Raw genomic sequence first — 15209 nt, forward strand, 5'->3', positions numbered from 1 at the left:
GAGGTGGGTCGGGGCCGGGAGCGGAGCCTTCACCCCCGGGCCGCTGGGGAAGAGCCGCCGCAGGGCCCGAGCGCTCCCCCTTCGCTCAGACCTCCGGGACCGGAGTCTTGTTCTCCCTTCCTCCAGACAGTCTCCCGAAAAGTTCCTCCTTAGGGTTACTCGGTGTTCTCCAGGCAGCCTGTCCCTGTGTTTTCTGGGTGGTGGCGTTTAGGTTTTGAGGGAAAAATCCCAGTTACAGCCTGTCTGTCTGAGGCTGGGACTCGGCCGTGTCTTCAGCTCCTTTCAACCATTCTTACTAATTTTTATCTGACTAGAAAGTTTTCAGCAGTCCTCTTGGTTAGATGAAGGGCCTGCCTTGTTAGTTGTTTGTGATGTGCTTCGGTTCACCGTGATTAATCATTTCCTTCATTCCTCAGGCCCTGTTTCAGCATTTGTCTATTGTGTCACCTGCTCATGGGATGGTCCTTGGGTGATGTGGTTGCCTAAATTAACCCCAGAGCATCCCCAAGATGCAGCCAGTCCTTAGGCTCAGAGGGTTCTTGGTGGGACTTCTGTGAATTTTCAGACTCGTGATTTGTTTGTCCAGGAAATCACAAGTGAGGAATCAAGAATTCAGGCTTGACACAGGGCCTGTGGTAAAACTTGAAGTCTGTGTGTTTGCTGCTTTATTGAGAGAGGGAGAAAAGAAGAAAATTCAGCTAAAATTTCGCAGAGTTTAGCAAGAATATGAACACAAGTTCTTTGTTTTGCACTGGTGGTAGCTGCAGGCAACTTTCCTTCCAGCATTAATCTTTGGATTACTTTGGAATAGTGTTTGTGCTGCTGAATTAGAAAATAATGTACTTGTACATATAAAAATTCCTAAATCCTGCAGTGTTAGAATTAACTGAAATATTCCTGAAGCCTGAAGAAATTACGTTTGTGTTTATTTCCTTTGGTTATTCTGTTTGTAAATTATCAGAGACATCCCAGTAAGGTGAAAATAGAATCCATTCCCAATGAAGGTGCTGTTCGTAACTAGAAATTGTCCTGCTTGCTCATTCCCCTGCCATAAACCTGTGCATTTCCTCATCACCCATGTGGTGATCAGCCATAGATGCAAATGTCAGCCTGACAAAAGGCCAGTGCAGAAAACTCCTGGATGCTGTTTGTGGTAGGTGCCAGGAAGCTGGCACGTCGCAGAGATGAGGATTTTACAGCTGGTTAATGCTGTGGCTGACAAGCAATTCTTGATTGAAATGTCCTGGAGGAAGAGGACTGAAAGAAGAAGCTGTTTGCCCTCAGAAACAGTCTGCACAGATGAAGGAACATTGTTATTTTTTCTTTAGAGTATCTGTTAATTCTTTGATGTCTCAGTTTATCCTGGCTTTATGATCTGCTTTTCTCTGTCAATGCCTCTTAGGAGCTCATCCGTCAGGGAGAGGCACTGAAGCGCACGGAGCAGATGGTGGATAAAATGGACCAGGACTTGAAGACGAGTCAAAGGCACATAAACAGCATCAAGAGTGTTTGGGGGGGCTTGGTAAACTACTTCAAAGCCAAACCTCCAGAGAGCAAGCCAGAGCAGAATGGAGCCCCTGAATATTATGCTAACAGCAGGCAAGTAACATAAACTTTTATCTGGGACTTGTCTCCCACAGCATCTCTGAAATGTCACCAGAAAATCAGAATATAAAACATCTATTGATTCTTTCAAATTCCTGTGAACTCCTGAGATGGTCTATATACCGTATTTCTTCAATGCCAAGGTCAATAGCAATGCTTTCTTTTTTTTTTTTTTTTTTTACTAGGTTAAAAGAAGCAATGACGTCTAGTAAAGAACAAGAGTCAAAATACCAGGAAAGCCATCCAAATTTAAGGAAGCTAGATAATTCAGGTTTGTTAACTTTATTTTACACTCAACGCCTGTCATTCATGTGGGGCAAACTTGCAGAAGGCAGAGACTCTTCAGCCTGCCCAGCTGCTGACTTACATTGCTGCCTAATATCTTGAGATTTGTATCCCAGCCTTCATGCTTTGAATTCTAGGGAATTGTTTCTATTAAACTCTTTATATCCATAGCGAAGATGTTATACTACTAAAGTCTAAACACATCCAGTGCTTATATTTGCATTGAGAGTGTACACAGTGTGCAGACAGGGTTTCCCCAGGTTTGCCATAATGTTACAAGTTCAGAGGTCCTCCTTTTAACCATCATTTGTCGTAGTTTTCAGATACATTTTCCTTGTTATTTCAAACATGGGTTCTAACCCTTCATACTGAAGTCATTTCTTGATTCTCAGAAGGTGGTGTATGGAGTTTGGCCTTGTTCCTCCTTCTCTCAATCCGTTAACTTCTGTGAGGGCTTTTTCATACCAAATAACTGTTTCTTTATGAAGTGAGCCTCGGTTATTTAACACAGTAAGAGTGGGAAAGCAGCAGGATATCGATGATGTTGTGTGAGTAAGGAAGGCTTTGGGGACTTCGATCCCCATCCCACTCCATGTAGTGCCGAGGTCTGTCCAGCAGAGGGCAGAGCGGCTCCGGCGGCCTCAGCTGGGGCGGCTCCCTGCGGGTCCCGGTGACCGTCCCTCCCCTTTGTCCCCCCTGGACGTTCGCGGGCGGGCTGAGTTTGCTTTTCTCTCTCAACTCCCTACTAGAACTACAAGTGGCAGCCCAAAAGAGAATAATTGTAGCTTAAGTGTTCATCTTGAAAGCTGGCCTATAGACAGTGGTGCTGGACTACTCCTGATACTCTGGTTATGTGTTTACCTGGCAGCTGTGTTCAAACTAATTTTTAACAGTCGTTCTAAAACTTCAAAGCCTCTTCTCACAAGCTTTTTCATTATATAATATTCTGTACTCTGTACTCTTAACAGACAATGATTTCAACAAAGCAGATTTAGTTTCTTCAGTGCAAAGGGATGCCTACCCAAAGAACCAACAATTGCGAGCTTACCACCAGAAGATTGATAACAACTTAGGTGAGTGAAGAAAGTGAAGCTAATGTCATACAACTGTGAATTTTTGACTCCTAAACCAGATAAAATTACTAAGTGATATATTGCCAGCACTTTTTTGTTTAGTTAACATGCAAAATTTGATGATAATTTAAAAAAAAATTTGCTTGTATTTGCATTTCAAAACTATCCACATGGTACATCAGTTTGAACCCAAATAATTTAAAGCTATGCACAGCTTTTGAAATAAACATGTTTTGCCAAAAATAGAAGAACTGAAAGGCACTGAATATTTAATTTGTGGATTTGCTGCATTTCTTTTATTACTTCTCAAAACCATTCAGCTGAGTTTGCCTTCCTTTGTTCTGTAGCATATAGACAAAGTGCCTGTTTGCTTACATGTGTCACTGTGTAGCTGACCTAGAAAGAAGAGATTGAAAAAAAATCAGAAAGGAATAAATCAAAGAGAAATAGTCAGTCATAAGATCTAGTGGAAGCCCATTTGTTCTGTTCACAAGCTGTGGAAAACTTACTAACCTCAAGAAGCATTTATACCATTCAATCATGCAATGAAATAATCACCTTTTGGTCAATTAGAAAATCTGGAAATGGGAGTTTTTCATCTATGATAACTAACTGCTTAGATTTCCAGCACATTGATATCATCTCTGCATGAAGTTTAAAGAAAAACAATTGAGCTAGTGAGCATACTGTGTATGCTGAGCAGAGAAAATATGTACCAAATTTTCTATGAGATACATTAAAAAAAAAGGTAAAAACTACATTACAGGGTATGTCATTTGATAAAGATCCAATTTGGTGTTAAGCATTTGCCATTATAATGTAAGAAAGAAGGAAGTTACCATTTCTGGTAGTAACAGTACAAGTATGAATATATCCGTCCTTCCTCTATTTCAGAGGAACGCTCAAGACTTGAGGAATTGTATCTTAATGTTTTCTAACCCAGGAGTTTGGAGAAGAAGGAATCCTGATAGTGTCCATTTAAACAGTATGTGTTATAGTACTTTGATTCCTTATGGTCCCTCTCTACCCTGACAGATGAGATGTCTTCTGGGCTGAGTCGCCTGAAGAGCCTTGCTCTTGGCCTGCAGACTGAAATAGAAGAACAGGATGACATGTTGGATCGGCTCACAAAGAAAGTAGAGACACTGGATGTCAACATCAAAAACACTGATAGGAAAGTCCGACAACTTTAAAGGATTTTTAGAATTTCTTTTGTCCAGTGTTGGTTCATCCTGAATGCCTCATCTCAACCGATCTCTTAAAAAAATCTTGGGTGGTGTCTGTTTCTCTTTTTTTTCTGCTGTGTTACTGGTTTTGTTGTCATTAAAATTACGTAGTTTTAAGTCAGCACAATAATTTACATTTCCTCTTAGTCTACACAGGAAAAGGGCATGTGGAGTAAAATCTCAGCATTGGGTCAGGATGCCCTGCTCAGTTGTGTAACTGCGTCATGTGCGCAGAGGAATTCGCACTCCACAGAGCTGCGGTGTCCTTGGCCTGGGATGAGAAAAAGAACTGCATTTTTGCCTCTGTTTTGGGGAACGGGCAGGGGGAACAGAATGTGCTGCTTTGTTCGGAGCAAATGTTGCTAATTCTGTTTACCTACAGATATGTTAAATTCTGAAAAAAGGCTGATTTCCAGCTGTAAAAATATTTTTAAGTGACTGTTCTGTGGCATTTCTGGAGCTTAAGGAAAGCTGTTCTGTGGAAGTTGTAAAATATCAAGGGTGTCATGCAGTTATGGTAATATCCTGTGTGCGTTCCCTTTCCTAAGATGACTTTGCCCAAATGGTGCATCCACAAATTGTGGTTTTTATGTTTGGGTAACTAAATACTATTGCCTTAACAGTCTTGTCAGTAAAGATCTCTAAGGGTATCTTATGGTATGCAAGAAATGTTCATTGACAGTGACCCAAAAAGTTTGGGTAACAAAATCAGGACTTAAATGTATGTGCTCTTGAAGATTCTTCTGCAGAAATGGTCACCATCTGTTTTTAATTTTCTGCTGTTTCTCAGCTTATTCATTTAGGTGGTTATTTGAAAAAATAGCTTCCATTTTAGAAATGGAGAGTTGATCTGATAGTGCACAAACAGATTGTAGAAGATTGTTCTTTAGCATTTATTTCAGATCTGATTAGGGATGGAGCAGATGCTGTGTTTTGCTAAGTAATGTGACTGTTAAGAAACTGCATTGTGGTTCACATACATCTGCATTGGCTTAGCAGGTATGAAAAATTCCTGCAAATGAGGAAAAGCCCAAAACCATTTTTGAGTCTTCCAGCTAGAATTTGGGCCTTTCACTTTGTTTTGTTCTTTTGTAAGGGTCACTGTAGAACAAAATAATCAAAATTCTGCTCCAGCCTGAAGACATGACAGTGAGACAAGTGAGAACTTGCTTTCTGTCTTGAAAACAAGCAAGTTGCTCCTGTTTGGAGAGGCCAGGGGACCTGTGTCAGTGTTGGAACATCACAAGTGACAGTGTGTGGCTAGGAAGAGATTGTTACTTTTGAAAATGCCACATTGCCTTATGAATTAAAGACCTTGGTGTTCTGTGCTATCAAGCTTGTCCCCTTCACAGATGTCCCATTCACACCCCCCTTGTTCCTTTTTCAAGGGATTTGTTACCTTGAGCTCACTTGCCACAAGGTGCATCCAATTGTTAAGGAGATAAGAGAACTTGAGACTTTCTTCTTTTACTTTGTCTCCTGAAAGTTCACTTGTAGAAAAAGAAATCACTAAAACCACTACATTTAATGGACATAGTATTGTGGAAAAAATACTATTCCTGGCATTGCTAGCAGGGTTGAGTTGTGAATTAGATTTTAGGTGAGCCTTTGTTTCCTTTGTTACTGATGGCATTGATTTCAATCCCTCCCCAAAAAATCTGTTTTGCAGGGACATAAAACTTCACGAGCTATTAAGTACCTTTAATTGCTTTTTAATTTTTCAGTTTGTATCATTTATGCTCATTTAGAACTATAAATAGCCTATTAATATTAATGTATCATTTTACTGTCTGAATTTATACCCTGATTAATTCTCTTACTCTGTTAGAATATTTGTTAATTATATGATTTGATGTCTCAAGACAGTTGATACATTTATTTAGTAAATTATGCAATTGTTAGTATTCATATGTTAAGTACCTCAGTGAAGGAAGATTGAAATTTTTATTATACCTGGGTTTTGTTTCTTACTTGTTTTAATAACACTCCTTTTAGTGTGAAGTCTGCCTTCACCTGTAAGCAACTGTCACAACTCAGTGTTTTACTGCTAAGGTAAGACTCTGATAACAAGGATGGACACTGAGATTTTCTTGAGTAAGGTGTGGCAAATGGAGGAAAAATGTCACTGGAGGACCCAGTTGTGTTATGTGTAGCAAGAAGTCTGGAGCTTGAATCCAAGAAAAAATCGTTGACTTAAGGGTGAAGCGTACGGTACTGCCTTTCTGATGTAAGCTATTCCCTTTTTAGTCTAAATTATTTCACAAAATAACTTCAAGTTTTTGAGCAAATGTGTAGTTGTATTGGCTTTATGAAATGTTCACTGCATCCTGGATATCTTTGGTGCCTTTAAAAACATGGGCAGGGAAGGGGAATAAAAAAATAAATCCCTATTTCTGCTTTGGGAATAAAAAATAAATCCCTGTTTGTGCTTTGAGAATGCCCTGAACCAAGCAGAGTAGAAACCCAGGATTTCAGCCATGTGGAATTTATACAGAGGTCTAACTTCTCATGTCTTCTAACAATCCCATTCACTGCCTCAGTAATGTATGCCTGCCTTTGCTTAGGTTTTCCTGCTCTCTTTATTACTTTTGTTTTGTTTTAATGGCCTTTTTTTAAAGGATCATTTCCCACACTGGATTTCTTTTGCAGGGGGAAAAAGATGGTGCATGGATATAAAAGAATTTCTGCTACAAACTGAATTGCTTGTGTCTGCTTTCACACTGATTTTTGCTGATAACAAACATAACTGACATGAGGAGACACCACTATTTTGTAATAGTGATGATTTTTTTTTCTCTTGGAATAATTTTCCATCCTACAGGAAAACGAAATTTAAAGGAAAATAACCACATGATTTTTGCTTTTCCAGGAAATGCCAGTTTGCATGTGTAATGAAGGATTTACTTCAGTAGCTTTACTTAGTGTTTCCTGAGATGGCATTTTATTTCTTCTTGGATACTGTTGAAAAACTTAAACTGTGTAGAGTCCAGGACTTTCAGAAGAAGTTTAATTTGCACTTATGTAGTAAAATAAATTATTTTGCCTACGTATTCATGTTGGCATATAAGCTGGTGTTCTTGCAGCAAAACAGCTCTGGTTAATTTTATTGGCTTGGGTAGAAGTTTAATAAGGTCAGAAGAAGATGGCAAAAAAATATTTTAAGTATTCTTTATAAAAGGCAATTTGTCAGTTTCTCAAAAAGTTTGCTAATCAATTTTGAAGAGATTTTAAACACTGGGGAAGTAGTATATACCCTTCATAACACAGACAAAAAATTCTAAAAGCAGCAAGGGAAAAAAATGGGAATAACCAGTATCTGATGACTAGACTCCTAGGTGTATTTGAATTTTAAATTTCCTGAGCATTGAATTAAATCTTGTAACAAATGATATGTGCTGAATGTTAGTCCATACTACACAGATTCTGTTGCTGTGCTGGCTGTATTGGCCCTACTGAAATTGTTGGGACACGATGGTGTCAGGGGTTCTTTTAATGTGTGAAATTCACCTGAAATATTTTGCTGCCTAGTAGTTTTTGTGATGTCTTTTGTTAAATGGTGAAATAGAAGATACTTTCCAACCACTCTGCCTTCTGAACAAACAGATTTTTGTAGGCATTTTTACAAGCATAACAACATATGGAGGATATGTGTTAATTTTTACTTTGAAATACATAGGACTTAATTTTTAAATCACAGGTGTGATTTAAAATTATTTGTGTCTATGGCTTTTTAAAATAGAACTTTTAATTCTGTGCCACCCAGGTATAACACTTTTTGTACAAGTCAAATTGCATTCTCTTTTATTTAAATGCTAAACTGAACTGTAGTTCAGCAATTTAAGAGATTGAATGGAATGAGTGTTGAATGGTAAGACAGTAAATAAAAGGTGTTTGTTGTTGATAAAGAGTTGTTGCATTTATTTTTTTATTACAACTTCGTTGATATTTTTCCTTCATAATATCTGTTAAAATGCAGGACCTACTCTATCAGGTTTGTGCTAGCATGGACGTAAGTTTGCAGCTGGTGGGTTTTGTTTTCTAAGAATAAAAAGAGGGTATGACATTTCTATGTTATTCTTGAGCAGATCCTTTAGATCCTGAGAGAGGAATGTAAACCAGCACTTATTTTTGCAAAAAAATTATTTTTGATGATAAAATAATTCCAGATGTTGCTTAAAAAGTAACCTTGCCATAGTGCTTGGTATTATCAGGAATATCAATAACTGGATGTATGCATGAACAAGGCAGGTGAAACAGGTGTAAGGCAAAAAAAGATACAAACCATCTTGAAAACCTTCTTGTGATATTTGTGTGGTCCCAAATTGGGTGATGGTAGAAAAATCTTTGAATGTCTTGACCTTCAGGTAGGTTCTTACTGTAAGAAAATGAAGGGAGGAACTTGGCTTCTGAATTTTTTTTTTTTGCAGTAGAGTTTAATTTTGTTGATCCTGTAAAGCAGAGATTCAGAAGTGCTATTTATTACAAAAGCTCTGAAAAGGGAAAGTTAATAGAGAGACTGACAGATTTTTTAAAAATTCAGATAACTTTGGTTTGCTGCCTTTTTGCTGAGAGTTCTTCAACAAATGGGAATTGAGAGCCCTTCTGTCTCTGCACGTGATTGTTGCATATAGAAAAATCAAAATAGTACAAAGAGCACAGTGGGAGATGATAGAGAACGGAGCAGTGCAGTCGATTCTGGATCTCTGCTAGGAATATTAATAGTTTGCTTGCTCTGCTGGCATGAGAATCAGTTTCAGACTCTTCAGGGTATTTCTCAGACAGCTGGTTTTTTATGGCTGGTCAGGCATTTCAACCCTTTGTGTATTCTCAAGGACTTCCTTGCTTACAGTGCAGTCCCTGCCTTCCTGGGGAATGAGTGAGGGGAAGGGGAGGTAAAGGATGCTCATCCAAGTACTTAACACCAGGCAGAGCAGGGGCTGCTGGAATGAAGGACTCTATGGTTCTGCCTGCCCCTCTCCCTGCTTCTGAAAAGAGATTTGGCTTTAAGAGGGAGTTCTACGATTTTAATTTCTTTTTGGTTGGTTGGTTTGCTTCCAAATAAATTTATTACAAATTCCCAGACTGGGAAAATATGAAGCACAACCCCACTGGGGCTAGAACTGAGGGATTGGTAGAGCTCAGTTGAAAGCAAGCAGGGTGGTGCCTCCAGAATAAGCAGGCTGCCAAATTGGGAGGATCCCTGAATGCCAGGCAGGGTTTACTAAATACAGTGACTGTGCAGCCCTGCCTCCACTATAAAAAGTCTAGATGGACTGTGACTTTGCTGTTGGTGAGGCAGAACCTTCTACAAAATGGACTTCCAGCTCTAGCTGTCGGTATTTTGTGGAGAACAGTGGGCCTCTCAATTCAAGATGACTCTCCTTTTCCCTCCACATTAACTGTAAATCTGCTCTCTCTGTTAATGGACAGCAGTCACTGGCCAGCGCTGAGCTCTACCCCAGGCCAGCACTCTGAAGAGCTGCTGAATTTCTGTCACTTGAAAGAACAAACCTTTGGCCAGCCCTGGGGTGTCTCACAGCCTCACAGCGCCAGCGAGGGCAGCAAGAATATGGAGTGTGCCACCAAGGCCACGCTGTGGGCGTTAACCCTCCAGTGTAGAAAGATGATAGTTAGGAATGGGTATGTCAGGTGCTGACAGCCCTAGAGTAGGAGCCACTGCCCAAAGGAGTTTATAATTTCAGATCTGCCATGTTAGGGCAGTTGGGAAGAATTACACAGTTAATCTTCCTTTGATTTTACTCCAAAAAATTTCTTCATTGATTTTACTTCACAAAATTCACCCAGTCTCCTCCTATGGGAAAGAAATAGCTAAGAGAAGAGTTTTCCTTCAGTATGCCCTCATCGGTTGACTGGTTTTTGCCAGCTCTAATTGAGTTCGAATTATGTAGGTTGTAAAACCTGACCTGCTTGCCCTAAAATTTGAGCCCCAGATCTCTCTTAGAATTTCTGTGCTCTTTCTTTGCATGTAATGTTTGTCAGCTGGGTGCCTCTGAAGAAAAATTCCTGCAGGAATTGCCTTGTGTGAAGCAACTGCAAAGGGTGGTGGTGCAGTCGGCTCTTGGCTCCCAGTAAGATCCACAGTAATGTCAGTGCTGGGTTACTGCATACCACTGCTCCCAACCTCAGGTCTTGAAAGTCTTAACTTTATGGCCCTATTTTCATCATTTCCTTGTGCCTGGATTGGCCAACCTGTTTACATCTCTGCCCACTGATCCTCTTGGATGATGATGACAGGATGTTCCTTTCCTCTTTGAGTGAAGACTGGGTAGAGAGGCAGCCAAGAAATCCAGCAGTTCAATATAAATAGGTCATGTAACAAAGCAAAGGTTGAAACCTGATTGCATCTACCCATGGAGAAAGGTTTGTGAGGAAGGACATCAGCTTGTATTTTTCTTCCTGGAATAATGCAAGCAGGATGACCAGGACTGAATGCCCAAGGACTTACTACTTGTAATTTGACTTTTGTGGAAAGCCAAGAACTCTTAAAAGGCAGGATTTTGATGGAGACTCAGACAATTCCAGATTCAAAGTTCTGCAGCCTTCTGCCCTGAAAATAATGTATAGGCTGCTAACAGCACTGCAGAGGAGACCTGAGTCATTTTATCTGCTTCATTGCACATTGTTGTTAAAGCTGTTGACATTTCTGGCATTTATCTTGTTCCTAAAGGTCCACACATTCATACAGCATGGATAGGAGCTAGGAGGGTTTGTGGGTGCTTTTGGGATCCTCCCCACATGTGCTCAGAATGCAAGGCAGGCGCAGTTAGTGACAATGCAGAGCCCACTTTGCTACACCCAAACGGCCACTGCCACCTCCCACCTCTTCTCCACATGCTCCCTGTGCAGGTGTGACTGAGCCAGGTAGAAAATATTCATCAGCACATGGAGAGAAGGGTGTTCTTTCCTAAATGACATAGTTGCAATAGTTCAGTCACGGGTTAATTTTTGTTGAATGACCTGAAACTGAATTGCAACATTAAGCAGGTGAGAAAACAAGCTCCTCAGGGGCCTCTGATGAAGGCACCAACCTTATCGAGCCACAGAAAAACTCTGGCATGCCCTGAACTGGCATTTGTAATGTAGCCTTGTTCTCAAGGCTTAAACACGGCCTTTTAGATACAGAAGTGCAGATCTGATTTGTCCCTCTCCTAATTAGGTGTCAGAGTCTTCCCAGATAAACCAAAATATCACTGGGAACCTTTCTGCTGAATGACAGCAGAAAATGCTGAACAAAGACCCCTCTGCTTTTTATGCACACGTCTCCTCTTAATGCTTACTTGTATTACTTTGAAGAATACCCTCCCATACCAGCACTATTTTTAGACGTCCATATAAGTTGTCATCCTGCTCATCTATCTGATCTTTCATTGCTGACTTTGGAAAGTTATTTTCCTTAGCTATAACCCCCAGCAATTTCCCATGCCATCCAAGTAATACATTCATTACTGAAACTTGTGTGATTTAATAATTTCCTGGCACAATAATTCCAAAATGGAATTATTGTGCCAGGGAGGAAAAATGGATAAGGATTTTTCCATCTCCAGGTATTTATTTTACTGCCTGATTCCTTGCTCTTGACCCTTTTGAATGGCTTTCTGTCGAGCTGGATTTCAACTGCTTGTCCAGTGCTTGTCTGAGAAAGACCTTCATCCTTGCAGCTGAAAGTGGAGGGAGGGAACCTCATTCAGAGGAATCTGACGTACCTGATTGCTGTAGTATTTCTAGCTTTGGATTTCTGGAGCTGTTTTCTTTTCCACAATCTCCATAAGCTAAACAAACACCTTTTTTCAATCACCTGCTTTACTAATCAGTGTTTGAAATGCAATATTGAGGCCTTGCTTTCCACTCAAGCCAGCTGTGCTGGGTTTACAGTGGCAGCCTGCCAGGAGCCTGAGGGTTTCACCTGTGCCCAAGTGAGGTAGGATGAAGAGCACAACCAAAGTAGCTCTTCTGTGGGACACAGCCCCACATTGCTGGTTTCTGTGTATTACTGGACACCAGCAGCTACTGCCAATGACAGAGCAGTGAGGTCTGGGGCATTAAACAGCAAGATGCTGGAGCCTTAAATTAAGAATGTACTTATTTAGGAAATAGGTGTATATTTATGTTGAGCACCACATTAGAACCATTAAGCGTCCTTATATCTTTGCAGTTGGGCACAAGTAGATGTACTGCTGAGTCAGCCTAGCTGTGTTAATGACCCCAGCAGATCTCTAGGGAATGTCTCTGCTTCCCCACGTGTCTCAAGTGTCAGGGTTATGAAGCTGATTCCTGTGAGAACAATTTTTGTTATTTGAGAGAATCATTAATTGCAACATACTCTTCCCTGGAGCAGTGATAAATAAAGGCATTAGATAACATTTCAAAATACATTTGTTAAGCCTCTATCACCTTTTCTTTGTACCTGCCCAAAAGTATAAAATGAACAGTCAAGAGAAGGAATAGAACTTCTGCTGAGTCTCAGATGCTCTGTTGTCCAATTGCTCAGTCATCTGTAGGTCATGTAGATCATGTTTTATTTTAACTCTCATCAATTGCTCTGCTGTTTTAGTACCTCTCTCTGTAGTATGGAGTGACTGGAAGATTGCCAAGTAAAGGGAAGTCTGTGTGTGAACAGCCAGGAGGGATAATGCGTAAATCTGCTGGAAAGAGGCAATTAAAGGCAGCATTGAGATATAATGAAAAATAGACAATATTGAGCCTCAACAGAAATAGCAACATAAACAGCAGCTACTGTACTGTGAAGTGAACTTTGCTGTAAATAACTGCATTTTACAGAAAACAGATGGATTGTGAAATCTGTGAGCAGACTTACAGAAAGCAGTTTGGTCTTCAGGAACACATCCATGTTGATGTTTGGCATATCCTCCTGGCCCAAAGGGACAAAAGGTGGCTTCTTCCTGCTGTTGTATTTACAGAGTCCAGGGGGGAGCTGCAAAGTTGGGCTACATGCAAGCCCAATAGAGCTGAAAATAATTTTGCATGTCATATGTAACTATGAATGGAGATGACAGAGGAAGTGATATCTGAGATCAGCAGTGTAATAGATGCTGCCTTGTTGTTTCGTAACCCAGCAGCTGAGGAGATAACACACAGTGAATGCATCAGGAAGCCCTGCCTAACCAGAGACCATGCTCACAGCTTGCCACGACCTTGGCATCACCAGCAAATCCAACTGCATCATTTTTCGACATGAGTGGGTGGACTGGGAAAGGACAGACCATTCCAAAATGTTTAACTTTATATTACAAATTAGAGTGGATTCAGACCACATTTTAATCCTATGGCCTAGATTTCACTACCCTTGTTTTGGAATAATTGATCAAAATGCTCAAGAGTTCCCTGTATTCTACCATTTATTCTGCTATTTTGCTGCCTTTGTGAAGGACTATGACCAGCCACAGCCCAGATATAGCAAATCAAGCTCCTGTTTGCAGACACGAGCTTGGCAATATGCATTAACTGAACATAGTTCTTGCATCAGGCAACACATCATGTGCTGTCTCACTCACATTCTGAGCTAGAAGAGAAATATGTAGATATTTAAAGATCTTGAGGGGGTCCATGAAAGTGCTTATTTCTTAACACTAAACTTGTTTCTTTTAATTCTTTAGTTTGCCTCTTCCAGCATAACCAAAGAAACAAAAGAAACAAAAGAAGAGCTGCTTCTTATTAACATGTTTCAGTCTTCACAAAATGGGTAGAAACACACAAAGATGACTCACTTTTGGTGTACTGTAGCTAGAGCCTTACTCCATCCAGAATTTTAAACACTAGACTCTGGCTGAGTTGGAACAAATGACTTGTGGAGAGCTAAGATGAAAGAGGGAAAATTCTGACACTGGGGTTAGAAATCATCCCTTTTCTTCCTGGATGCAGTATGGCTAGGTGAAGAAAGAAGGAGGCAACTAAAAGCTACTCCATAACAACCTCCATATACTCTTTTTGAAATTAGTACTTTATTAGATCACATTTTTTCCATGATAAGGACCAAAAATCTGCAAAGAAACATGGCAATAAAATGCTAAATAAATGGTTTAACTAGCCCTTTGTATGCTTCCCCTTTCATTTTTTTGTGTTTGCTAAAGATACACTACATATCTGGAACAGCAGTTTGCCAAAAGTGTGATGTAATTTTTTATGTTTCAGGGCATCCCTCAGGCCTTTAGAAAAGTAGAAAGTACCAAATACTCTTTAAATTCAGGAAGAGCTTTCTAAAAAGATTAATTATACTCTAAAAAGACAGCACTGTAAATTCCCTCTGGTGCTTGTTAAGGCCTCTGCACAGTTTTTCTCCCTTTTTTCAACATCCCTCATACAAGTAGCATCAGTTACACTGAAAGCTCTGGCATAAAGGGGCATGGCTGTTTTCATCTTGTATCATCTAAATTCATTCTAGTGACAGGGTTGCAAAGTGCTTACATATTGCTTCTGCCTAGTAGGCACTGAGCACTAACAGGAATTTTTTTTTAGGTAGACATTTTATTATGAGGACTTTCAGCTTGTAAGCCTGTGCTTGCCTACATTTTATTCCAGCTCAGCCATCTTGCTTGTTGTCAATAATCTAAAAGGTAGTAAATGTATGAATGTTGAACCTCTCTGGGAAACATCTCTGTCTTGTGTTTGTATTTTTAAAATTCTAAAAAAAAAAAAAAAAAAAAAAATCCCAAAAAAAAAAAAAAAAAAAAAAGCCAGGTGAAATTAATGCAATGTTAATTGCATTAATTTATTCAGGTGGAGTTTTAGTTTTTATTCTATGAAAAAATCCAGAAAAGCCAGTTTGTCGCATTCAGGTTGTATATGTCATTAAGAAACAAGAAATGCAGAGAATGTCCATTAAAACCTGTTCCACAAACAACTCCAGACAGAAAGCCAGGAGTGAGTAAGAAAATGAGAGTGACTTTTATCTTCAGCTTCCTGAAGTCCTATAAGCTGATAGAAAAAAACCTAGGGCCTTTGTGTTACATAAAACAGCATTACAGAGTCTAACAAAAACCTG

At 39.8% G+C, this 15209-nt stretch overlaps 1 protein-coding gene across 1 annotated transcript; it reads left to right on the top strand.

Annotated features, from left to right (window-relative positions):
* Positions 1-33: 33 nt before the first annotated feature.
* SNAP29 (synaptosome associated protein 29) lies at positions 34-8094 on the top strand. Its single transcript, XM_017734982.1, has 4 exons — positions 34-1599; positions 1791-1876; positions 2859-2963; positions 3999-8094. Exons 1-4 carry the CDS (start codon positions 1445-1447, stop codon positions 4154-4156), a joined length of 504 nt encoding a protein of 167 aa, XP_017590471.1. The 5' UTR covers positions 34-1444; the 3' UTR covers positions 4157-8094.
* Positions 8095-15209: the final 7115 nt, after the last annotated feature.

The sequence above is a fragment of the Corvus brachyrhynchos genome, unplaced genomic scaffold (genome assembly GCF_000691975.1).
Source record: "Corvus brachyrhynchos isolate BGI_N302 unplaced genomic scaffold, ASM69197v1 scaffold114, whole genome shotgun sequence".
Lineage (NCBI taxonomy): Eukaryota > Metazoa > Chordata > Aves > Passeriformes > Corvidae > Corvus > Corvus brachyrhynchos.